At 36.1% G+C, this 27,274-nt stretch overlaps 1 protein-coding gene and 1 long non-coding RNA gene across 6 annotated transcripts in view; one reads left to right on the top strand and one right to left on the bottom strand.

Annotated features, from left to right (window-relative positions):
- LOC127449425 (metabotropic glutamate receptor 4-like) overlaps positions 1-27,274 on the top strand; it is a 339,323-nt gene that overhangs the window by 245,838 nt on the left and 66,211 nt on the right. For 2 of the 3 annotated variants that reach the window (XM_051712836.1, XM_051712838.1), the window contains exons 4-7: positions 4,369-4,504; positions 5,740-5,894; positions 7,811-7,951; positions 26,156-26,356. In XM_051712836.1, coding sequence (XP_051568796.1) covers positions 4,369-4,504; positions 5,740-5,894; positions 7,811-7,951; positions 26,156-26,356 — 633 coding nt within the window. Of the gene's footprint in view, positions 1-2,587; positions 2,713-4,368; positions 4,505-5,739; positions 5,895-7,810; positions 7,952-26,155; positions 26,357-27,274 lie in introns of those variants that run through there. The other variant, XM_051712837.1, reaches the window with a different exon arrangement.
- On the bottom strand, positions 943-2,529 carry LOC127449444 (uncharacterized). 3 transcript variants are annotated; one of them, XR_007898751.1, is made up of 4 exons: positions 2,108-2,529; positions 1,929-1,975; positions 1,588-1,830; positions 943-1,328 (listed from the first exon to the last, which is right to left on the bottom strand). It is a non-coding gene; the product is annotated as an uncharacterized LOC127449444 (long non-coding RNA). The 3 variants fall into 3 exon arrangements; XR_007898750.1 differs by having other exon boundaries at positions 1,588-1,975; XR_007898749.1 differs by lacking the exon at positions 1,929-1,975 and having other exon boundaries at positions 2,108-2,523.

The following is a 27,274-nucleotide window of genomic DNA, read 5'->3' as shown; positions in this document are numbered from 1 at the left end:
AGCTGACAATTTACACAAGGCTTATTTCTATTTCTTCTGCTCCAAACTTACTTCAAACTTACTGTCTGCTCATATGAATGTAACACATCATAAGAAAGTGTTTCACCACTGTTCAAATACACTTTGGATCGCATCATTTATATGTATAAATGTTTTCCATCTGAAACGACTAAATATTAAATGAAACAAATGACAATAAAATGCAAAGTAATCTCTTCAGTAATCAAAATACTTTTTGAATGTAACTGTATTCTAAATACCAATTATTTAAATTGTAACTGTAGTGTAATACAGTTACATATTTTAAATATGTATTCCCGTTACTTGTATTTCGCTACTCCCCAACCCTGAAAATATGCAATTACTAATGTTTATTTTAATTAACCACAACTCAAAATGTAAAGTTCTGCTAACTTTATTAATATATTTATACAACTTAAAAAAATATGTTTTTGAAATCATGAATATGCCTTGTATTAACTTATTTTTTTAAGCCATGTTAATGTAATAATTAAACTATATAATTTTAGATGACTTGAAATGTGCTAGTAGTGTCACATATTCCCTGTTGTTTGTTTTGACTTATGTTGAAATTCTGGTTTAGTTCCCTGTTCCTGTTTCCTGTTAGTTTTGTTGTCCTTTGTAGTTTCTTTGGTTGGTTTTCCCCTGATTGTTTCCCCAGGTGTTCCTCGTTCCCTTGTTTTCCCCTGGTTTTTTGTCAGTCTTCATCTGTATTATACTGTGCTTTGTTCCCTGTGTTTTGCTTCATTATGTTCTGAGTTACCTGGTTTACTTTTGTTTTATTAAAGGCTGCATTTAGATCCTCATTCCTCTCCTGTCTCATCACAAGTAGTACTATTTAAATGTTTTGCAACTTTTTTTTTTTTTTTAAGTTTCCTTAAATGTGAAAATTTTGCAACTTATAATAAAAAAGCAAACTGCATGTGGTAAACATATTTAATATAAAAACACAACGTACAAATATTGACAAAACATGAGGCACAACACTGGGAAGAAGAAAAAAAAAAACACATTTGACCTCGACAGGATAAACTGTCTACAGCTGCATTAGTGTTGCACATCCTTCAATGTTGAAACCTTATAAAGCCACTTGTCTTAAACTCTTGGGTAACAGATCCAATGCATAAATCAGTCCAAATGTAAAAAGAAATCTGGAAAGCCTGGGCAGGTGGGTGATGACTTCACTTTCAAGAACAAGGACATTTCTGACCAGATTGTAGTGAATTGCAGCATCTGTGAGTATTCTGACCACTGTTAACAGGGCAACTGGTGACTATCCAACATTTGGCTCTTCAAAATCTTCAGCCCTGAAATTCAGAAATAGAAAAAAGTGGCAAAATTAAAGAACAATTTATTCAAATCTGTTTCAAAATACACACCTACATAAAAGAATAGTTCACACAAAAATGATGTCATTATTTACTCACTTGTTACAGACCTGTATGACATTACTTCTTCCATGGAAGACAAAAGCTTTTTTTTAATTTAATTTAATTTAATTTTTTATAAATCTTCATTAAAAGGATAGTTCCCCCAAAAATGAAAATTCTCTCATCATTTACTCACCCTCATGCCATCCCAGATGTTTATGACTTTCTTCTGTTGAACACAAATGAAGATTTTTAGAAACATATTTCAGCTCTGTAGGTCCATACAATGCAAGTGAATGGTGACCAGAAGTTCACCAGAAGTCTTTTCCATCTTCAATGCCTTCTGACGAGATATAGTCATCAGCAAAGACTGTGCCGATCAAGTTCTGCCTTCGTGTGTTTGGTAGATTCTGGTTTGTAAAGCACTACTCAGCAAACACTTGAAACAGAGAGATAAGAAAGGCTAGTTACATTCACAATGAACTGAAAGACATCCCTACAAATTATCAAACTTGTGCATGTACACAACAGTTTTACCTGGGCATTTTTATTTCACTTCAAGTTGCTTAGCAGTCAAACAATATCTAATTTATAAAAAATGGGGAAAAACAATTAACTCCAATGTTGCCCATTTAGATCAAATAAAGAAATATGGCTATTTTACAGTAAACACACACACACACACACACACACACACACACACACACATTACTTACCTCGGAAACTTGTACCATGCGAACAACAAAATACATCCACGTTGTTCAAACTAGGGCGGGAAACTAGTGCAAACAAGTCCTTTAAGCTCAATATACTTTAGAATGGGGAGAAAAACTAATAGCATATAAGTCTATAAGTTAAATTACACAACAGTAATCTTAAAAAAAAAACTAATTTAATCTAAACAATGACAGGCTAACTCCATTAAACAAAAAATCCTTAATATTAAAATGTTTGTAAAATGTAGAAATTGTACCTCTGTCGATATACCGAGGAGCTGCTTAGTTAAAATAATATCCTGCAGATGGACAAATTGCTCTTTAAATAACTGTTGCTGTTCGTTTTGTATTCTACATATTGTGACGTAATGTGTGGTGTGTGGTTGATTTGTGCAGGGGATTTCCATTTCCCAGGATGCTCAGCGTAGGGCTGGAATGTGTTAAAGTAAGCAGTTAAGTTTTAAATAAGGTGTGTTTAGGAAGAAATTCAGTAAATAGGGATATGTTTTATGTTCTGTTATGCTGGGATTGTGTTTTTGTGGGGGGTTTACCATGACTGAGAATGCTGTGGTGTTTGGTTTAGCTGGGGCCTGGCTTGTCGAATGGTAAGACTGTTTTTAGTTGTGTAAGATAAAGTGCTACTCTTGAATCAGCAAGCATGCATGCGTAGTCTCCTTTTCATTTCCACATCCACTCATCCCTTACGCTACAATATCCTAAAATATTCCAACATTAAGTACTGTTTGGGATATTTCTGTAAATACATCTAAATTTAATATTTGTGTAGATCCCGTATTACAATAATAATAAAAGTTATGATTGAACTTGAGATTACTTACTTGTTTTGAATCCACTCGGAGAGCAGCAAACATATTGACTGAGGAAAAGTGCGCACTCAGAGACAGCATCCAATCATAAGCATGTGTTTGAACAGAAGTATATTCCTTCTCCTAAATAAAACTCCTCTAATTAGAAGCTACATGCATGTAAACTTTAAATACATGCAAAACAATTTTTTTTTTTTTTTTTTTTTTTTTGCGTATGGTTCAATAAATTAGTAGATATTATGTCCAAATTAATATGCACGGCAATAAAAGTGTCTGTTCCAGCTCAATATTTTAATGTTTTTAATGTACTTGCTTAGCTTTGCACATCACATAAAAATATTAATTGATTCTTTCAATACACAGTAAGTTAATTTTGTTCATTCAGGCCAAATCCTTTTTAATTGGTGATATACATTGTATTTTGACTATAGGGCAAAGCAAGACAAACAACAGAATAATAAAAAAAAACAAAACAATAACCGTTGTTTGTACTCATTAAAGAAGGCAATCTGGTCAAGTTATAAGGAGTCATGGAAATTCATTTAAATATAGTATATAAATTATTCGTAAGTCAAATGAACTCCAATGATCCTGCAGTGCTCCTGTCAAAACATTAAAATAGTTAACAAACACAATATAATAAATGGCAATTTAATTACTCAACATCAAATTTATCTCTTCAAATGGAAACACTTGATGACTGCTGCCGACTGTGTCTCAGCTGTTTACTTCCTGCTGCCTTTTGCCCTTTTTGAATGAGCTTGATTGAAACAAACTCTTTCAAAATGAACACATCGAGTTAAGCTAAAGAGTCACCTATTCAAATCAGTTTAACATGATGCTATCGTGTTTGAACAAGAAACCTGATACAATGGTGTTAAATCAAAATGAATTGTTTAAATAAAGTGAACACGCTCCAAAAATCTTTTTTTTTTTTTCTTTTTTTTTTAAGTGCAGAATCTTCACTATCAAAGAGAATTCTCAAGAATTCTATGATTGGTTATTTGACCACTGTATAAAATCGCTCAGTGTTTGAATGCTGCAGTAAAGTCACTGCCTAGTTTTTGGACCAACAGGTCTTGGTCTGTGTCTGGACCTCCAAGGGTCAAGTCAGTGTCATAAGGGGTCTATTATTGGTATCTGTAGATCACCAAAAGAAAAATGTGAAGTCTTCACACAGATTTTTGCCATACAATGACAGTGATACAACTTTTGTGCTATATTCCAAGTCTTCTGAAGCTGTACGATTGAATTGTATGATGAATTGACAAAAATGTATGTTGTTATTGACTTTCAAATCGAATCATTAATAAACTTCTGTTTCCAGCACCCAAAACAGATATGGCGACCTTTCCTTTAATGTAAGCCTTTTCAACGTGATTATTTTATTTCCAACCAGTAATAACACTATTCTTTTTTTCTTCTTTTTTACAGGTAGTGTTTGTATCTCACAGTTGGTGAAGATTCCCCGTGAGCCAAAACCAGGAGAGTTTGATAAGATAATTCAGAGGCTGGGAGAAAATCCAAATGCAAGAGTTGTTATTATTTTTGCAAATGAGGACGATATAAGGTAAATAGATGTCGGTTTTAATTAAACTGATGTACTTATGTGTATTTTCATTTTTTACTGTGATCTGCCAGACTAACTCACTTCTATCAATTATTTTTTTTCACGGAGTTACAAAGATAAAATAACGGGAAAAAAAATCGTTTTAAAAGGTTTTGCTTTTCAAGACACTGCATGATTGTAGTTTACGTCTTTTCTTTTTTATTCATGTTAATCAATTTTAAAATACACTTTTCTTTCTTTTGACTTTCATGTGTGTTTATTTTTCTTCCTCTTATCCATGCCTACATAAAACACTTTTAAATTCCATTGTGTAGAATTGTGTTGTATAAATATACTTGCTGTGTTTTGTCTTGCCTTTCTAAAATAACATCTGAAATACACAATAAGTACTTTGACGGATGGTTGCTCGTGTGATATTGCTTAAATATATATATAAAACTGTTGAGAGTATTGTTATCATTCAATGGATGTTATTATCAATAATGTCACATTATGAAAGTAAAATAGGCTGCAAATGCCATTTTATGTTCACTTCAATGTAGGTAAATAAATTATAACGTCTACCAATTCAGCATATTTCTGCAGAATTGGTACAACATTATTCATAAAATGCTAGCATGTTTGTTTCTAAAAGTTTTTGGCTAATTTAATCATAGTTACAAGAGTGTAGAACTCTCCCCTTCTTTCAAACATTTTACATTGTTTAAATTGCAGAATTACGCAAATTTCTACTACAAATTAAGTGCAACAAATGTAAATACTGTAAGGTCAGCAGATTCCATCTGAGCTGAGTTATTAAAAATATTGATATACTCCTGACATATAAGGCCAGAAAATGGATTGCAGAGCTTATGAATATAGACTTTATGTGAAGACACAAGTCTGTGTCTAATTAGAAGAGAGAAAATTATTTTGTGTGCTGAGTCTTAAACATACCTTATTGAGCCATTGTTATCTTGTGGAAATGTTTTTGCTTTCAGTTGTGCATGACTAATTTTGACATCAATTGCTATCTTGCCAGACAAAGAATGCACAGAAATTACAGTGCTCAACTATATCAATACTGACCTTTCAATAACACATTGATTTGCAGTTACTGTAAATGGAGAGGCACCAAAGGGCTAGACAATAATTGCAAACAAGAAATTAGAGTTGATGTGACTCAGAGCTTGGGAACAAGAGAATATTCAACTGTTAAAAACTCTTTATTTAAAGTGCTACTCATCTCTTTATAGGCGGCTTCTGCAGGCAGCAAAGAAAGCCAATCAGACGGGTCACTTCCTGTGGGTGGGGTCAGATAGCTGGGGCTCGAAGATATCGCCTGTTCTTCACCAAGAGGAAATGGCAGAGGGAGCCGTCACCATCCTACCCAAACGACAGTCCATTAAAGGCAAGTGACAGATTAAATACTTGTCAGAGGTGGTTTTCATCCATTAGAGACCAATTATGAGCCAGAGATTGTGCTTAATGTTTTAGGAACACACATTAGATAATGAAGATGCATTTAGTAATCATTTTTAGTTGTGTTAATATATACAGTATATATATATATATATATATATATATATTTTTTTTTTTTTTTAATTTATTTATTTTTTTATTCTTATTATTTACTTACCCTCATATTGTTACAAACCTTTATGCTGTTATTTTTTTCTGTGGAACATAAATAGAAGAAGCCATACAACAGCAGTCCATGGTGCTCAGGTCTATCAAGCTCCAAACTTCCTAAAGGACTATACAAGTAGTTCATATGACTCGTGCGCTATATTCCAAGTCTTCCAAGATTTATGATAGATTTTTGTGATGATCACAATGAATTTTAAGTTGTTATTCAGTGAAAACATTTTCCTTCGCTTTAGCTTTCAAATCAAATATGGCCTCTTTTGATGCATCACAACAGGTTGAACATCAGTGACATCAACAAATGTCATTGGTTCACACGTGTCTCATCATAAAATGTCATTGACCTCAATGTCTGACGCATATTTATGAATAAAAACTTCAGTTATGGTCTGTTCATCGCAGAAAGCTTCCGAATGGCTTCAGAAGAATTTGACAGCCTGATCTCATATAAAATTAGTGACTGTGGAAACTTTTTTGTAAAATGATATTACTTGGTTCTGTACACAATCATAGCAGTTCCAAGGCAAAATATCCACTGTGTGGCCCCAAAAGGGAGGTTTTTAAGGTTAATGCTTTCGAGTTTTAAATCAACAAAATCGATACCCTAAACCTTAAACCTAAACCTAACCGATAGTGTCATAAAGCAAATGTTAAACAAAAAATGCAATTGCTAAAGCAACAATACCATTTTGTGGTGCTTCTATGACACCTTCGATTCATGTGTCAACACGCATGATCTTCTGGATTCATGCAATACTCTGTCAGGTGAGCTACTGCACAATTTGATTGCATGGGAACAAGCTTGTAAATGTAGTTGGTCATGTAATGCAAACTGAAATGTATCACCTTTCATGACATGCACTTTAGTAAAAGTGTTTTTGATGTCATAAGACAGAACATGGTGAAAAATAAGAATTTATGAACTGCTGATTTGCCGTTTTACTTGCGATTTGTGTGAAAGTGAATAAAAGTCGTGGTTGTAGCACTTCTAATGTTCATATCACCAAGAAACTGCTGCGATATGTACAGCGAGTCAAAAAGAATTTTACAAAAATGTATATACAGTATAGTAACGTGATTCTATGAGACCAGGTTGTAATTGGAATTATTAATTAATTTATTGGTCTTGTTCTACTGTATAAGTGACTAAATATGCTTAAAATAATAAGAAAAAAATATTTGAGATGTAAAATTTTGTAATGATAATTGTTTAAATTTTTCACTGGTTCTATTATTTTTCTTATTGTCCAAACAAGTCTTAATATCCCATGTCATTTTGTTTCTCAAGTAAATTGATCTTATTCTAGTAATATTTTAATAATATGTTATATATATATATATATATATATATATATATATATATATATATATATATATATATATTTTTTTTTTTTTTTTTTTTTTTTACTGGAAATGAAGTAAATTACTTGTTTGCAATGTAAAGATTATATTTGTGTGTTTCACAAAAAAAAAAAAAAAAAAAACGTGGTATGAAACGATATTTGCTTCGTTCTTTAAAGCAAAATAGAACATGTCCACATTCACTCTCATTTAACTGTGAGGCAAGAATGATGTTACATACAAATGTTCAATGAAATAATGTTGCCCTCTGAAGTTCATTGGCTGAGAGCTTTGACAGAGCACATTAAAGTGACATGGATTTCATCGATCTATCCTCAGGCTTTGATCGCTACTTCACCAGTCGAACGCTTGAGAACAACCGGAGGAATATCTGGTTTGCCGAGTTTTGGGAGAACAATTTCAACTGCAAGCTCAGTCGCCATGCCTTAAAGAAAGGATCTGGTCTTAAGAAATGCACAAGTAAGATTTACATCTTCTCCCTCTGGCAACACTCCATTTCACAGAGCTCCATAAAAGAGAGAAAGTGAGCATAGCGAGATGCCAAATCTATCGTAAAAAAAAAAAAAAAGAAAAAAGAAAAAAGACTCGGCCTGTCGTTCTCAGATCGACTGAAATGGGCTTTTGTTTACGCCAGGGTCTGATTAGTCATACCACAGCAAAGCTGTTGTATGTGTCTCATCTTTTCTGATGCACAGCAACATCATCCAGGCAGTAACCAACCAAACAGAACCAATCCAATCCAGCATTGGAAAAGAGATGATGAACTTTAATTGATTCAGGCCTTCTCCCGGGGGAAGAACCGCCGGTGGCGGGCCTGTCAGCTATGAGTTCATTCCTGGTCAGAGTCCGGATATTTGGCTGCAGAGAAATGTTGACTCCTAGCAACACATTTCAGGCTTTATCCAATCAGTGCAGGTTAGGATCTTGCGAGGAGGGGTTTCTGCCAACAAACCTTCTCGAGGGTGGCTACAGTAGCGAGTCTAATTCTCAACATGTAGCCCATCAAGCTTTACAGTGCTTACTGCACTGCAACAGTAAACACGGCATAACATTAACCTCTCAGTTTAGTATCAGGGTGATGACCTCACAGATGGCGGAAGTCAGATTATATGCAACTATGGCAACAGGGCTCATTGTTGATCAACGTAGAAGTTTGCTAAATGTCAAGTTTTTAACGTCTCATGCATAATCCTTGTCAGGTGCTGGCCTTTACCGTACTGTGATAAGTATTCAGCTTGAAACCAAATCCATCGCTCATCCACAACATAATAAATCATTTTTCCTTTATGCTAATTGCTGCGCCCACAAGAAAATTCATCATTGTTACCGCACAGAAATTCTTGAATAGCCAATGGTGATTAAATGCTAGTGCTTCAATTCACTTGATTAAAAAAATATGGCAGGGTGTTTTGTGTGTGTGTGTGTGTGTGTGTGTGTGTGTGTATGCGAAGAAGATGCACACTATGCCACTTAGCAATAGAAAATAATGTGCCACTTATTTTTCTTTTATGATAATTTTGCTCAAGAACATTTCACACATGCTTTTTGCTGCATACACCCAGGGGTTGAGATCCGAAAATAGGTGGAGGTGCGAGATTTCTTAAGTGTGCATGAGCAAAATTGCGCATATGCTGACATCAGGCTTGATTATTCATGTAAGAAACAACCCAGCATTTGCCATGCATGTTGTAGCAGAATTATAATGCCACACGGGAAATTAATATGGTGTTAGACTGTTTACACAGCTTTATTAGTTCATGAGAACGACCACACATTGAAATACAATGCAGTCTTAACTAGGTTGCATCCTCTAACAGCTTTGTCTCCAAGGGAGGCTGTAATATTTGTCTGAAAGCAGTGATTCAGAACCACAGGCTACTGTGAATACGGCTTGCTAAACCTTTGGCTTTCACTGTGAAGTCTAGAGTTAGTATAGCGTCAGTCTCCTGGGTCTGAGTGTTTGCTGTGCTGTAATAACTGCTAACGGATATTAGCAGTCAAGAGCCGCATGATTTTTTCATTAAGGTTTAGCTTGCATAGCCGGATTGTTATGATTAGACAAGGATTTTCTTTTTTTTTTTTTTGGTCACTTCAAAACAAATGCAGTGTACACTGTAAAAATAAATGTTTTCTGCAGTATATTTGTCTTGTTTTTCAGTAATAAATATATAAACATCCTTAAAACAAGATATATTTACTTGAGAGGCAAAATTTGCCAGTGGTGTAAGAAAAAATACTTGCATTCCCTTTGAATTATGTTTTTTTCTTACATCATTGTTTTAAGCATAAACTTCACTAAAATAAAGATTTCATTTATTTGAAAACATGACTTAATATCTTAGGTCATTCTGCTTTTTAAAGTCAATTATAATAATACATTTTATTTGTATAACACCTTTCATACATCAAGTGCAGCTCAAAGTGCTTCACATATTAGAAATTTAAAATCAAAGTGACTGTGCTTAAATGTATAAAATTATATATAAGAAATACAACTAAATTTAAAATATATATTAAATTAAAAATCAAAACAGTATTATCAAAAAGTAAAACATAAATTTACACAAAAGTATAAAGTAAAATAAAAAGTACAAATTCACACATACATTCATACCTTTCAACCTAATTTAAAAATTTAAATGTTTTTCAAAATATGGATACTTGGAGCCAGTCTAATTTCAGTTGGTAGAATGTTCCAGAATACTTGAAAACCGCAAACAACGGGGCCTGGGTAGCTCAGCAAGTAAAGACACTGACTACCACACCTGGAGTGGCAAGTTTGAATCAAGGGCGTGCTGAGTGAATCCAGTCAGGCTTCCTAAGCAACCAATTGGCCCGGTTGCTAGGGTGGGTAGAGTCACGTTGGGTTAACCTCTTCGTGGTCGCTATAATGTGGTTTTCACTCTCTGTGGGGTGCGTGGTGAGTTGTGCGTGGATACCGCAGAGAATAGTGTGAGCCTCCACATGCGCTAGGTCTCCGCGGTAACGTGCTCAACAAGCCACGTGATAAAATGCACGGATTGACTGTCTCAGACGTGGAGGCAACTGAGATTCACTGACCCAATACAAGGACCAAGAGAGCATTGGGAATTTGGCATACCAAATTGGGGAGAAAATCAAAAAAAAAAAAAAAAAAAAAGAACAAAGAAAACCGCAAACAACGATTTGGAACGTATTTTGGTAGACAGCCATAAATGTATGAAGGTGCTCAAGTCTTTCAGTTCTTTAAAAAACAATAACAGAACCTTAAAATCAATTCTGTACTTAAAGGGCAGCCAGAAAACAGGTATAATGGGGTATGTCCATGTCAATATATCTTGTTTTAAGGGTGTTTAGATATTTTTACTAGAAAGTGGGACTAATATACTGAGTAATACAATTAATTTCTGCATTGTAATTATTGTTACTAAAAAACTGTTGACCGTTTAAGAACTGTGCTCGACCTCTCTCTCAGAAAATTTCTTGTTTTGCACATGGTTGTTGGCACAGTGTGGAGCTGTTTTTCTATAGTCATCCAGACAGACTACAGTGTAAATATAGCCTCAGAGGGACAATGCTAATGCATGAGTCAACAGGCACCCACAGATTTGCCTAAATTCCTGCTGACATTTTCGATAATGACTAATGTGATGGAGGATCTGTGAAGCTTATTTGGGGTATAAATCAAAGCCGATTCTATGACATCACTAGCTTTTCATCCATTTGATTAGCTGAAAGTCTGGTTTTACATAAGCTCTGCAAGGTATTGCATACTGAGTGTTTATGTGCACTTTGTTACATTGATCATGCTTAAAAAAATGACACCCACAGTGTTAGGTCATGTACTGTTATAATTCCTTAAACTTTGCTCTTTTTTGCAGAAAGGTCATACAATACTTCAATGAAAACCTGATTGACACACTTAAATTTTTGCCTGTTACTCTGATTTTCACCTGTGCATTGTGGCTGTGTAATAGCTTTGACGTCAAGATAAGGAAAACCCCAATCATTTCAAAGGACTTGTCGGTTAATTGATTTGCATGTAAACCCTTAAAATAGGCTTTTATAATGACCTGAATTTTGGAATTTGAATTGACTGCTTCATGTTCATCGTCTAAATTAGAGAATTAGAGCATTCTGAGATATGAAATATGCTACCGCTTTTATCTATAAAATGAAAGTTAATTGTTAACACTTCACAATAAGGTTCTATTAATTAACATTAATTCATATATTATTCATCATGAACTAACAATGATTAATTCTTTTTTTTTTTTTTTTTTTTAGCAATTATTAATCTTGGTTAATGTTAATTCATCAAAATGCAATTTTCATCGTTTGTTCATATTTGTTCATATTGCATTAATGTTTACTAATTTAAAAAAAAATATGTAAAAATGTATATGTAGAAATTAACATTTACCAATATTTATAAATTATTTTTCATTGTAAGTTAATTTTAAATATTGCGTTAACTAAGTGAAAAATACAACCTTATTGTAAAGTGTTACTAATTGATTTATATAAATAACTTATTTATACTGTATACATAATGTTTAATATAATTTAAATAACATTTTCTAAAGGGTGAATTTCAAACATTAAATACTATAATCTTATGTTTGTGGACATGTGGGGTAAACAGTGGCAATTTCTCAGGACCAGCAAAGCCTTCTCTGCTGGTGTAACATGCCTAATAAATACATATTATTTCATCCTTTCATTCTCATTGACTTTTTGCCTATGTATTTTCAATCACTTTCCACTCCTAATTCATCTAAAAACGAATAGCAAAAAACAATATGTTTAGCCAATCAGAATTTACTCCTCGATGCTTAAAAGGAAAGTGTGACAACTGTTTCACAAATTGCATGCCCGAAGCAGCGCGTGAGTTTGAGCTCCACCCCGTCAGGCTTTCAGAATTTCCGCAGAATCCCTCAACACTGCAGTGCATCTAAAGTCAGATTGCCAGATTCATCAGCCATTCAGATTGATTTATTTGTTCTAGGTGGGTGTGATCTTTAAGTTATGTCCCAGTCCAGGCCTTCTAGCTGGCCTTGAGTGATGCAATCATGCTTTAAGTGATGTACATAATTTGAAAGCGATGAGCACAAGATCTTGCTGACAAGACGGCTGTCATCACTGCCTCATCACCATTGAGAAAGAGACCCTTATGGATTTAAAAACCTGAGATGTTCGGTTGATTTTCACTTCAAGCAAATTGGGAAGTGCTTTTTGCATTGTTATAACAACATCAGGAGTTTTCTAAGTGTAAATTGGATCAAGTTTTGAAAAGTAACTGGGTACCCTGACAAAACAAAATTTTTTGCAAGAAAAAATTTAAATTGCAAATATTATTAGAGAGCTTTTTCTTGGTATTAGACCTCCTTGGTTCTGGCTTTTGTGCGCGTATGTGTTTTTAAAATGTCAATTGGTATTATTATTTGACTGCCACATAGTGTATGATAATGATAATGCATACGGTGTCTTATTTGTGAAACTGTGTTTTCTTAATGGCATGAATCGCATTGGCTGGGGGTAAATCATACTGAAAAATATTGTATCATTAAAAAAACACTTAGAGCAGTTATGTGAACCTCATTGAATTTTCCATGTTAATTCTGTATAAATATTCCAATTCAATTTCAAATTATGGAAGTGACTTTGGAATTAAAAGGCATTGTCAATTCAATTCTGAATGATTCACAACCCTGAATGTACAGTAAATGCACTCATCACTGATGCACTACTGAAAGAGCAAGATACTTATATTTGAATAATAAAAATAAAAAAAAATCATGATTTTATTTTATTTTTCAATATAATTGTGGGACCTCAAATAATACACGATATGACCATGAGTTCAGTAATGTACAGTATTGTACTTGGTAGAGACTGTTGACCCCCATGCTTATCGAAGATTCAGCAGGCAGAGATTGCAGAGCTACATCAATTCTGTGATTTTGCAGCCCTCACAAAAGCCCTGTGGTTACTGACGGATTAAAAGGCTGGATATCTCAGCATTCAGCTCTCTGCCTCTCCACTCTGCCTCCTTTCCATTCTCTATCTCTCGCTCTCTTTTTCTCAGTCTGCAGCACTCTGCTCTGCTTTTATCAGGGTTCAACATGTAGGAAATTCTCAATGCAGGGAGCAGCTTGTGATTGTGGATTTCACATGTTGCGATGAATCTTTGTGATATCACAGGATGGGAGGGCAAAGTTTAGCTTGTTGACAACTGTTTCCAGTAGCTATGGATGTTCTCTTAAGTAGGGGTGGTCATAGTCTCACATAACCAGACTTATGATAACCGTTACTAAGTCTGGTCCGGCTTGCAGCTAATTCTGGCCAAGGGTCAAAAAGGGGTTTTGGCAGCGATGCCATAGAAGACCCATTTTTGTCTCTGCAAAGAAACTTTCAGTTAAAAGAACAATTTTGAAGAACCTTTTTATAGTCTAAAGAACCTTTTTACACCACTTAGAAGTTCAGTGAGAAGGTTCCAAGGTTCATAATGGAACCATAAGTGCTGATGAAGAACCTTTATATTTAAGAGTGTATAGTGGATATCTATATACTATGGATATCTTAAACTGCCAATTTTCAGCTAGCCATGGCCATTTTTGTATGCAATATGTATCAGATTGTCAGTGAACTCTCTTTGGGTGGTCTGTCTAAGGCTCAGACTGGGGTGACCAAAACTGTGATTAAAGTTCAGTAGACATTTGCTGCTTGTGAATGTTTATTAGGCTTTTCCCCAGTTAATTGTACACAAGATGCCACTTTTACTATTTTCAAAAGGAGTTAATGTTAGGGGAATAGACAACTTCCCATTGCTGCTTGCAGAGCTTATTAATTTGATCTGTGATCAAATGTCTATTTGCAAAAATTTCAAGACGAGGAAAAGCAGTCTCAGCTCAAGCCAACATGTCGATTAAAACTAACTGTCCGTATAACCATGAATTTCAAGTCCACACAACCTAACCGAATTAAATAATTGTTACTGAATATGTACAGTATGCATAATGAATATTTACGTGCATTGTGAAATGTTCCGGTGTCCACAGTGGCAAGTTTTATTTGGTCATTGTTTTATGTTTCACTTTTGAATGTCACAAAAATTGAAAATAAAACAAATAATTAAAGGTGTACAGTACATTAAAGCTTGTGATAAAGATAGAAAACAACCATACAAAATCAATTTACTGTAAAAAAAAAATCGAAGCACAGTGCAGAAGATCTAAAAACCTTTAGCCAAATCTCTTACAATTAGAATAAGAGTTTTCTTAACTTAAAGGTTTAGTTCACTATCATTTACTTACCCTCAAAATCCCAGATGTGTATGACTTCATCATGATCATCTGCTGAACACAAACGAAGATTTTTAGAAGAATATTTCAGCTCTGTAGGTCCATACAATGCAAGTGAAAGGGTGCCAACATTTTGAAGCTCCAAAATCCACAAAAGGGCAACATAAATCTACTCAAGACAACTCTGGTGGTTAAATCCATATCTTCTAAAGCGATATGATAAGTGTGTGTGAGAAACAGATAAATATTTAATTCCTTTTTCCTTTACTTTCTCCTTCTGTTTTTTTTTTCTTCTTCACATTCTTCATGCATATCACCCCCTACTGGGAAGGAAGTAGAATTTATGATAAAAAAAATGACTTAAATATTTATCTTTTTCTCACTCACACCTATCATATCATGTCTGAATACATGGATTTAACCACTGGAGTTATATGGATTATATTTATGCTCGCTTTATGTGGATGTTGGAGCTTAACATTTTTGTCGCCCATTCACTTGCATTGTATGGACTTACAGAGCTGAAATATTCTTCTAAAAATCATTATTTGTGTTCTGCAGAAGAAAGTCATACACATCTGGGGTTCCAGGAAGATGAGTAAATCATGAGAGAATTTTAACTTTTTGGGTGAACTATCCCTTTAAGTAGTTGTGACTGGGCCCATGTGCTCCTAGCAGACCACACCTCCAAATTACCACACCTCTAATTTGCAACACCTAAACTGTCATAACACCTCTAATCCTGTAGAGGAATCACTCAAACTCAAGAATCACTCAAAAAAACACAAACAATACAATTTAATAAATAATTTACAATTTGGCTATTAAAAAAAAAAAAAAGAAAAATTAAGCACACAATATGTCCTTATTTATATTAAAAAAGATTCAGTGTTGAAGGATGACCCTTAAGGGCGATTCTTGGGATTTCGAGTGCCAAGCCCCAACTGCAAGCTTTGGAAGACAAACTTGAGGCACTTCTGTTCCCTTCCAAAATCTCCCTCAGGCTTCTGTTGCTCAGAGAGGAGTAGCAGAAGAGACATCCTGTGTCCTAAATCTTTTGCATGAGAGCTTTGATCAAAAAGCAGGACCTGTTTTTTATCCAGAGAGATGTCTGATGAATGCAGAGGTGATGCAGATTGCATCTGTTTTCACCATTCCACCACAACAAAACTTTTAGGGGGATTTGACATAAGAAATTAGTTTCTGGATGTACAACCAAAAAGATGCCAGTTCAGTCCCCACAAGGACCAATCCCCTGTCATCTACACCATTGTGCCCTTGAGCAACAATTGTACTGTAAGTCGCTTTGGATAGTATCATCTGCTAATTGACTGCTTGGCAGTTTTGGGGAGAGAAACTACCAGCATACTAACTAAATTTTTCAATAGCATGACAGTAGCTCAGCTATTATAAAAACAGTATTTTTTCAATAATGGGCCACTTTTGAAACAAGTAGTGTCGTAGAGCCACAAAACGCTACTTTGCTGTATTTGTCATGCAGATTTACAGCCAAGAAAACAATAAGAAATTTTGAAATAATAAAACATGCTTGTCTAAAGTGTCCCCTCTCTCGCATGTGAAGCATTGGGAAATTGGTGTCATTTTAGTGAATCAATTCATCCAGATGGTTCATTTAAATGAACGATTCAACAATTTATTTGAATACATGTACAAGTGCATGTACGTCTTTTTACCTCTTTTGTTAGCTTCAGTGCAGTTAACTACTTTTCATTAGTAGCTTGTAATGTATCTAAGTATTTATTTTTTATTTTTTTCCAAAAGGGTAGCTTGACTTTACAAGCTGCAGTTTCAAAGAAACCTTCCAAGCACTGCTGCTTACTAACTAAAACAAACATTTAAGCTTAGTGTCAAAGACAGAGTTTACCAATTAAAATTCTACAAATATGTAAAGTAGCCTACTAAATTCCTTGGGGGCCTGGGTAGTTCAGCAAGTAAAGACGCTGACTACCACACCTGGAGTCCCAAGTTCGAATTCAGGGAGTACTGAGTGACTCCAGTCAGGCTTTCTAAACTACCAATTGGCCCGGTAGCTAGGGTGGGTAGAGTCACATTGGGTTAACCACCACGTGGTCGCTATAATGTGGTTCTCACTCTCGGTGGGGCGTGTCGTGAGTTGTGCATGGATGCTGTGGAGAATAGCGTGAGCCTCCACATGCGCTAGGTCTCTACGGTAATGCGCTCAACAAGCCACGTGATAAGATGTGCAGATTGATGGTCTCAGACGCAGAGGCAACCGAGATTTGTCCTCTGCCACCCAGATTGAGGCGAGTCACTACGCCACCACGAGGACCTAGAGTGCATTGGGAATTGGTGAGTTGTGCGTAGATGCTGCGGAGAATAGCGTGAGCCTCCACATGCACTCGGTCTCCACAGTAACGCGCTCAACAAGCCACGTGATAAGATGTGCGGACTGACGGTCTCAGACGCAGAAGCAACTGAGATTTGTCCTCTGCCACCCGGATTGAGGCGAGTAACTACGCCACCACGAGGACCTAGAGCGCATTGGGAATTGGGCATGCCAAACTGGGGAGAAACGGAGAGAGAAAAAAAAGGATTAAGTTCCTTGAGCTGTGTGTGGATGTTTTGGCGTATTATGTGTATTCCAATCTTCAGAGAGTGCTACTGTACATCTAGATGGTCAGAACCAAAGACAAAAAGCCTGAAGCCTCTTTACAACATTAACTGAATTATTTCTGAAAGAGCAGAACAAATGACACTTCTTTGATTGCTGGGGGGATTTTGAGGTCCAAAACTAATGTATGCAGCGTCTAAAGCAGTTATTCTGTCCTTTGAATCAATTATAACACCTCCATACTGAATATTTTAATTCCTTCGTCTGAAGTTAATGGATTGCTTTTATACAGCAAGTGCAAAAGTGCATTCTGAGACTGGCACTCCATTAGTAGCATGCAGACGCTGGCCATTTCTATTGACAGCTGGCACTGTGTGTGAATCAAAAGCACTTTGTATCAAATATTTTTTCTGTTGTTGAGGTTAAGGGTACAGCATAGTTTCCACAAAACCCTTTGAGGAGAGAATCACTCTTCCGAAACCACAAACAAGTGACAAGTGAGACAAAAGGCTTGGGAGGTTTTTCTGGCAAATAAGGGGAGTCAGAGCCATTATTCCCAGTCAGAGCTGAGGCCTCAGACCAGGACAGTTAGTCTCTTTAAAGCCCCAGAGCAGCGAGAGGTACTGTAGGTTACGAGTGTGCAACTCTTTCACAGCGCCCATCTCTGCCACCTTCCAGCCCTATTCAACCTCTGCGAGATGGCTCTCTTAATTGGAATGGATTCCTCAAAAGACGGGTGAGCCCGGCGGTATAGTGTATGTGCTCATACTCTGGAATGACGAGTTTGTGCTTGTAACTAAGTTGGAACCGAAGACAAAAAACATGCATGCTTCAGTGTTGGGGAGTAAACAAGGCCAGACCCACACTAATCCATTTTTGTTTGAAAACATGGATTTTTGAAAACACGGAAGTTGATTGTGCTGTAGATTTAGTACCGATGCAGCAAAGCTGCTTAATAGTAGTTCAGGGAACACTGTCAGATTGTCCCTAGCTATTTCCACACTGATACATTTTTGGTTGAAAACTCGGTTTTCCATTTCCTAACATCGTTTTTTAAAGAATGCGGTAATGGAGAGCGTTTCAGGTAGAGGTAATCACTGTTCTACTGTGGATGAGAGGCATAAATGTAGTGTAATAAATGTGTTTTAAAACAAAATGGTATTAGTAAGGACGTGGCTTAAAAGTACCGACTAGGACTTCCCTTTTTAAAAAGTACCGGAATGAACATTTCTAAGGTTTTCAAATAATAAAATGCCTTGATTTTGCTACGTTCATGCCTCATCCGCATTGGAACAGTGTTTTCCTTGAACCAAAAACCTAGACTTTCGAAAATGCTCTCTAGTACCACATACTTTCGAAAATTATGACGTTTTAAAAAGGGAAAACAGAGTTTTCAACCAAAAACGTATTAGTGTGGACGTGGCCTAAGACAATCTGACAGTGTTTCCTGTGCTACCATTTAGCAGTGCTGCTGCATCTGTATAGCGCGATCAATTCCCGAATAAATGTTGTCATTGTTGATGTAATTTTGTCATGTCTGGCGACTCAACTGCCAAGCAAGCTGAGGCAATAATCAAATGTGCTTTCCAAAATGGTCCTCTCTCTCTAATTTATCGTCGGAAAGTCGGATGAATTCTAGTGAATCAGTTCATTGGGATGAATCAAGTTGATCTAAAAACTATGCACAGATTGAGTCCCTGTGCAGCATTTAAGGTCTTTTTTATTTCAAAATATTAGATAAATGCTTTTTAGATAAAATGTTCTAGTTTTTTTATTTGTTGCTGTATTTAGTGTAATTGTATCTCTTCAGTTTTAATGTTGTCAAAATAATTGACGGTTTATACATTGTGCCTGAAAAATATGGCTCTGATTGAATTGTAAATTATATAATCTGATGGATACTGTATTTTAAGGAACAGCCCCCTTGGCCCTGAAATACTGTTGCATTGCTGTACAGAATTTAGCTACTTTTTGTTAGCTTGTATTGTAGCTATATATATATTCATTCTTTTTTCAGAAGAATTGTTTGACTGTAGTATAACATAAATGTAATGTAAGTAGCTTGTAGCTTTGCAAGCTTCAGTTTAAAGAAGCATCCCCAACACTGGTATGCATGTGTTTATCTGCCCATGACTGTGCTAATGCGTTTGTGTGTGTTTGTTTATGAGCGTTAAGAAGTGTGTGGGCTGGCCATACTCCCCCAGTGTGAGACCATCACAATAGCTGTTTTTCTCCTAGGCAGACCCACAGCAGAACTCGAACCATTTTTTTCCTCCAGGAGTCACACTTGTGGAGAACAATTACACAAGCATAACCTGCCTCTTTAATTTAGGGTTTTCAAGATGCATGGGACTGTCGAGAATGTTAAATTGCCTTTGGTTTTCTGTTTAAGGCAGGGCTGAAGTGCTGGTGATTAGAAACCCTAGAAGAATAGGACAGGCATTTCTTTAGTAACAGTAGTTTTTAAGAAAAATTGCAGCCGCTTTGTTTAGATAAGAAAAGGTTTGTAAATTTAGGAAGAGAAACGGGATATGGATGGGCAGATCGTGGACAAACCAGCAACAAGTACTGAATGAATGAGCAAACCAGGCTTTTGTCATTTCAAGCAACAGAATGGCAGCAAAGCAGTATACTGCTCTAAGCAACATTAATCTGAAAGGCCTCCTATTATGAAGGGTAATGATTGCTCACTTGGTTGGCACTTTCCATGAATAGGGAATACTCTGGTGTCCCATTACTTTTTTTTTTTTTTTTTCGTTTAAGCATTAGAGGCACAAATCATTGTTTGTTTTGTTTTTGATTCTTATTATTTTTCTTCCTGAAAAGTATTAGATATGTTAGACCAGTGGTCTCTAACACAGTGCCTACGGGCACCTGGTAGGCCACGTGAAGCCTGTGAGTCACCTGCAGAGCCCATTCTATAAATAGCATCAATTCTAATCCTTCATAACGCTTGCTTGAGATTATTAAAAAAAAAGCTATTTAAACATTTCATATTACATTTAAAATGTTAAATAATTTTCCCCCACAATTTTAAACAGGCTACAAATATTTTCACATTTAGCTAGCAGTGACCTCAAAATTATTTTATTCCTTCAAGTAGCTCTGTAAGGTTATACAATAAGGTTGGAGATTCCTGTATTGACAAACTATTATCTAACAAAAATTAAACTAGCATAAAAGTAGATAGGTTTAAACAAATCAGTGTCTTTATCCCACCCTTAACACTGTGATTTTGGCCTGTTACCAGAATGACCTTCTTGACTGTATCCAGCAGTTAAAATCATAATTTTTATTTAATCTTTTTCATTTATAATCAGTTTATTGTAAATATATATTTATATATGAACTATTTTCAATAAAAGTTGTATTTAGCTGTGTTCCGCATTTTGCATGCAACTCTGTTACCATGTCTTTTCCCCATTACAAAAATGTTAACATTCCTTAAAATTGAGACACCAAAAAAGTAACACTGTTCGGACCCTTTCTACAACATGGCGGAAAGACAAGTAAATCATTACTAGAAAAATCACACAATTGCATAAATAATTTCCTTTTTTGTACCCTATTCATGGAAAGTTCCTTGTTTTTTTGAAATACTATAAATCTACTGTAAATGCTGGCATAGCATACAATGACAATGTCACAAGCTTTATTCTGAACAGTGTACCCTGCAATCTGCCAACCTGACATCTGTCAGCGATCTTCTCAGTTTGTTCTGGCAGGGTCATAATTGAAACAGCTCCTTTGCAATTAAGACCTTACAAAAAATAATCCAAGCTGAGCAACTCCAGTTCTAATAAATATACAGCTGTCTGGCTTGATTATATGAGCGCTGAGAGATAATTAATCGTGCTTGCTGTCTCCCTGTCTATAATTCCACACTCGTGTGTTACCAGACCTCTTTCATTTATCGGTGGCATGAAGAGCAAGACACAGGACTTGGATAATTGAACATGTGAGATGACGACTCCTAGCATATTGTAGAAATGTGATGTTTGCTTTTTTTCTCCTAAATTGTCTATTTAAATAGTCTTTTTAAAGGAATATTCAAGGTTAAATAAAGCTTAATTGACAGCATTTGTGGCATAATGTTTACCACAAAACAATTTTGATGAGTCCCTCCTTTTCTGTAAAAAAAGAAAAAAGAAAACAAGGTTACAGCGAAGCAATTACAATGAAAGTGAATTATATATATATTTTTTTTTTTGGAGGGTTTATAAGCAGAAATTGAATGTTTATAATTTTATAAAAACACACATTTATTCCTCTGTTAAAACTTGTTTTATTTAAAATCGTCATATTTATGGTTGTTTTAGGGTTTACTACAAAATTTTACAACTTTGTTGCCATGACGACAACATTGCGATGTTGTCGTCATGGCACCAATGTTGTAAAATGGCAAAAAGGTTGTAAAATTGGATATAACTTTACGCAGAAGAGGTTAGTAAGCAATTTTAATCACATTAAATCATGTTAAACACACATTGTTTATGTCTTGTAGCTATACTTTTGAAATAAAGAAAATGTTACGTTTACGGATTGGCCATATTCACTTCAATTGTGAGTGCCTCACTGCAACCCAGATTTTAGCTTTTTTTTTTTCTTCTTTTTTTTTTTTTTTTTTTTTAAAGAAAAGGAGGGACGAGTCAAAATTATTTTTTGTTGTAATCTACCACCACAGTCTGTCTCTCTCATTTTCTTCAAGGACTCTTATTTTGAAGTTTTCTCCTGCAATATGTTTCCCAGGATTCACTGCCTTAATCACTTCCATCTGTTCATCGTCATCCCACCTGCCTTCCATTCCCTCAGTTTCTTGTGTATAAATACCCTCTAGTTTTCTTCATTTGTCAGTCCTTGAAGTGTTACGTTGTGTAGCTCGTTTGTAATGTTTAACGTTTGTTCCACTCCAGCGACTAAAGGATTTAAAGATTCTACTCCTGCGTCTCCTTTCTTCCACTCCTAGATACCAACATTACATCTACATTGTTACAAATGCTAGCGATTGAGCATTAGATTTGTTTTCATTGAAGTTGGAATATACCTTAAAACTTTGTCATACTTGTGAAGAGATGCTGATAAGATTCAGAATGTGGGAAAAGAGAGTAAATTTACATTAGTTTTTGGCTGGATTATACTCTTTGTATTTAAAAGCCTAGTTTAATTTGTATTTGGGAAATTGCTTTCTTGTGGAATAAGACACAATGTATTATAGTTGTGTGTGGGTTTTTTTTTTTTTTTTTTTCATCCGTGTTAATCTTTGCTGCTTTTGCCTGGAGATTCACTGTCACTTTTTTTAAAACTTTCATGGAATTGATACAAAATATTTCCTTTAATGCATTCTGCCTAGCTTGTATTGTTCCTGGCAAGCATAAGTAATTAAAATGGTGTGTGTGAAAGTACAGCACCCTTGATAAAACTTTACCAGCCCTGTAGAATGCAATGGTTGCTCTCTAAAGCATTCTGAATGTTTTTTTTTTTTTTTTCAGTTCCTATAGCTAAAAGAAACTGTTTTGCTAAATTCTGATCTAATTAAATTCTAAAGATGTGTCAAGACACTGTAATCAAACATTTTATCTTAAGTCTCATTTGTGTTCGACTCCGAAGTCAAATGCAACCAGAGGGAAGGAAGAGTTAAAATGGTGTTTACATCACATTTTGTCATTGTAACTACATTTTTAAAAATACAGTTAATTGTCAACAACTACTGCTGTTTGTGTTGTTGCACATTTGACAGATTAAACTTTGACCTTCACTTTACCATTATTTTCTTTTTAGTTCGGACTGTAACTATTTTGGTTTTCCAACATGTCTAATTTGAATAACAGAAAGCAACAATATGTCTACTGTTGATACAGTTGTGCTCAAGTTTGCGTACTCTTGGAGAATTGGTACTATGTGTACCATTTTTAAAGAAAACATGAGTGAGCAGGCAAAACACATTTATTTCTTATGGGATTCATATTCAACTGTCGGTTATAACAGAATGGCACAATCATAAAACAAAACATGGCAATAAAGAAAAAATGAAATGACCACTGTTCAAAAGTCTGCATACCCTTAGTTCTTAATACTGTGTATTGCCCCCTTTAGCATCAATGACAGCATGCAGTCTTTTGTAATAGTTGTCTATGAGGCCCCAAATTCTTGCAGGTGGTATAGCTGCCCATTCGTCTTGGCAAAATGCCTCCAGGTCATGCAAAGTCTTTGGTCGTCTTGCATGAACCGCACATTTCAGATCTCCCCAGAGTGGCTCGATGATATTAAGGTCAGGAGACTGTGATGGCCACTCCAGAACCTTCACCCTTTTCTGCTGTAAGCACTGGAGGGACAACTTGGCCTTGTGCTTAGGGTCATTGTCGTGCTGGAAAGTCCAAGAGCGTCCCATGTGCAGCTTTTGTGCAGAAGAATGCAAATTGTCTGCCAGTATTTTCTGATAACATGCTGCATTCATCTTGCCATTAATTTTCACAAGATTCCCCGTGCCTTTAGAGCTCACACCCCCCCAAAACATCAGTGAGCCACCACCATGCTTTACAGTGGGGATGGTATTCTTTTCACTATAGGCCTTGTTGACCCCTCTCCAAACATAGCGCTTATGTTTGCGACCATAAAGCTCTATTTTGGTCTCATCACTCCAAATTACAATGTGCCAGAAGCTGTAAGGCGTGTCAAGGTGTTGTCGGGCATATTGTAACCGGGGATTTTTTTTTTTAGCATTGGCACAGTAAAGGCCTCTTTCTGGCAACTCGACCATGCAGCTCATTTTTGTTCAAGTATCGTCATATTGTGCTCCTTGAAACAACCACACCGTCTTTTTCCAGAGCAGCCTATATTTCTCCTGAGGTTACCTGTGGGTTTTTCTTTGTATCCCGAACAATTCTTCTGGCAGTTGTGGCTGAAATCTTTCTTGGTCTACCTGACCTTGGCTTGGTATCAAGAGATCCCTGAATTTTCCACTTCTTAATAAGTGATTGAACAGTACTGACTGGCATTTTCAAGGCTTTGGATATCTTTTTATATCCTTTTCCATCATTATAAAATTCCATTACCTTGTTACGCAGGTCTTTTGACAGTTCTTTTCCTGCTCCCCATGGCTCAGTATCTAGCCTGCTCAGTGCATCCATGTGAGAGCTAACAAACTCATTGACTATTTATACACAGGCACTAACTGCAATTTAAATTAACCTTTTAATTGCCATTTAAACCTGTGGGTGTCACCTTGTGTGTCTGTAACAAGGCCAAACATTCAAGGGTATGTAATCTTTTGATTAGGGCCATTTGGGTGATTTCCGTTATTATTAATTAAAAAGGAGCCAAACAACTATGTGATGATAAATGGCTTCATATGATCACTATCCTTAAATAAAAGACAGTTTTTTTTTTTTTTTTTTTTTTTTTCATGATCAGTCATATTTTCAAAATCAATGCCAAAATTCCACAATTTCTGCCAGGGTATGCAAACTTTTGAGCACAACTGTATATGTGGTGCATTGCAATGCAACAAGACTGGATTGCTCCCCCCCCCCCCCCCCCAAAAAAAAATCATTACTAGCTAGTGATAGAACAATATATTGTCCAGGTGGATTACTAGGCTGTTATCTGGATATTTGAGAGTCACATCAGCCAATATCTATGCCCATTTGGCTGATTATCAGAAATGGTAATTCCGCCTAGTTTAAATTTCTAAAATATACATACAGCTTTGCCAAATTTTCTGTTTCCAATATTTTTTGTGTGAATTAAAAGTACATTTTGTCCACATTGTTTAGTACATTGTGTAAAAATACATATTCATTTAAACTAAGCAATTTGGTGTACATATAATGTGCTGTCAATAACCCCACTATGTCTAACTATATGCAGTTGTAACACACAAAAATTGTTTCACTATTCTAAAAAGCCCATACTACAAAGTCAGTTTTACACCAATGTATTTATGTTGAAATGAAACTAGGAAACAAAGAAATTCATCCATTGTTTGGGTGAAATGAATTCACCCATTCATTTCATCCAACTTATTGAACTGTTTTACATGATGTGCAGCTTTGACACTTCCAGTGTAGACATCCGTCACGGTGCGGTGCAATGCAACATTTGTCGCTTTCACTGCAGACACACTTTAAAAGGTGCTATATGTAAAATTGACAACAAGCGTTTGAAATGGGTACTGCAGTCCAAATTAAAAATATTGGAGAGTTGTCTGCCCTGCCCCAGACTCGAAGCACATGCGGGTTGCCGGAATGTTGACACAAATTAGCCAACTCAGCATCCATTTTAAAGGATTTCTGGGCTTTAAGCTGTCTCCATTTTCCAAAGGCATCTCCAATACTTATCCTTGTTTTACTTCACCTCTGGTCATGGTGGTTTTTAGATGGATGGCGAGGCTTTTTAGGTCGGGTGGAATCTGTTATCTCTGATCCAGTTAGTTTGCTGGCTTCTATGGCTGCAGCACGCAGTGTTGTTTGCCTGCAAACTTGTTCAAATCTGGCAACCCGGCCGTGTCAGAATACTATTGGTGAGTGGGCAGTGGGCGGAATCACACAGGCCAAAACATAACATAAATTCCGGCCCAGAATGGAAACTTCAAAGTAGAATATACTGGCTGTAGCATTGTTTTCGGAGAAGCCAGTATTTCAACTTAGCATGTTTCCTAATTCTCTAATGACATATTATGGTCATTTTATGATTTAGTACAATAAAAATATTACATATAGCACCTTTAAGTTTGATAATTGAGTAAAAATGTAATGGCAGTCAATGTTTATGGAATCTTTCCCTTTTCAGATCAAGAAAGGATTGGACATGACTCATCCTATGAGCAAGAGGGCAAAGTGATGTTTGTGATTGATGCTGTTTATGCAATGGCCCATGCCCTCCACAACATGCACAAAGACCTCTGTCCTGGAAAGGTGGGACTCTGTTCTAAAATGGACCCCGTTGATGGAACCCTCCTGCTAAAGTACATTCGCAATGTCAAAATATCAGGTAAGCGGTTTACCTTCTGGGTTAAAGCTCTACCGTTTGTGCTTAATAGACCTACTAGCACACACCAGCCTTTTATGAACACTTAAGAAAAGGGACTTTTGCACAATTATCCTTCTTACGATAAATAACAGGTTCCTTCATTGTGGCCTAACAATTTCAAAACAATGCTCTGGCTTGAGGCATTTTTGAAAGTTGTCCAAAATCCTTTTAATAGCCCCACCCTGGCCATAAATTGTCTGCAATGGAGTTTTACAAAGATTAGCTGCTGGAATGGATTAGAGTTGTGAGAAACAACAAAAGCCCAGAGGAGAAAGAAGCTACTACCCAGAAAAGTGTTTTTGATATGTGCTTAGCGAACCCAAGCTAAGATTCCTCCTGAGCCATGTATATGTTAAAGCAGTTTGCAGTAGGCTCACAACACCCTTTGGCATGTTCTTCTTGGACTATCAATGACAGTATGACTAATTAATCTAGCGAGTATTCACATTTAACCATGGATGATTATGACGATCAGACGATGCGACTTATTGTTCTAATTGGACAGTATCCCGGAGTCACACTTTAGATGACCAAGTATAGTATATCAATTAAACAAAATCCCCTGCTTTTGGGGATGTGGTTGCCGATGAGCGTTCCTGTCTCCGTCGGTAGTGATCGTGTTCCAGGGCCCCCCCGCAATAGCGATCTCCCCGCTGGCAGTGTTCTCCAGGGGGACCGCACTGGAGGTTATTGCCGGTAGAAGCAATCGCCGCGGGGACTCGCATCGGGGTGGCCTGGGGCCATATTTTAACAGCTCTAGCACTAAGCGCTGCACTATGCCATAAGTCGTAAGCGCAAAGTCAGTGGGAATACCCATGAATTTTTGGTATTTTCGTGCAAGCATGCACTGAGTCTAGGCACAAGTAGGTTTGGTGAAAT

The sequence above is a fragment of the Myxocyprinus asiaticus genome, chromosome 12 (assembly GCF_019703515.2).
Source record: "Myxocyprinus asiaticus isolate MX2 ecotype Aquarium Trade chromosome 12, UBuf_Myxa_2, whole genome shotgun sequence".
Classification (NCBI taxonomy): Eukaryota; Metazoa; Chordata; class Actinopteri; order Cypriniformes; family Catostomidae; genus Myxocyprinus; species Myxocyprinus asiaticus.
Note: the sequence above shows the minus strand (reverse complement) of the source record. Positions and strands in the feature narration are given on the sequence as shown.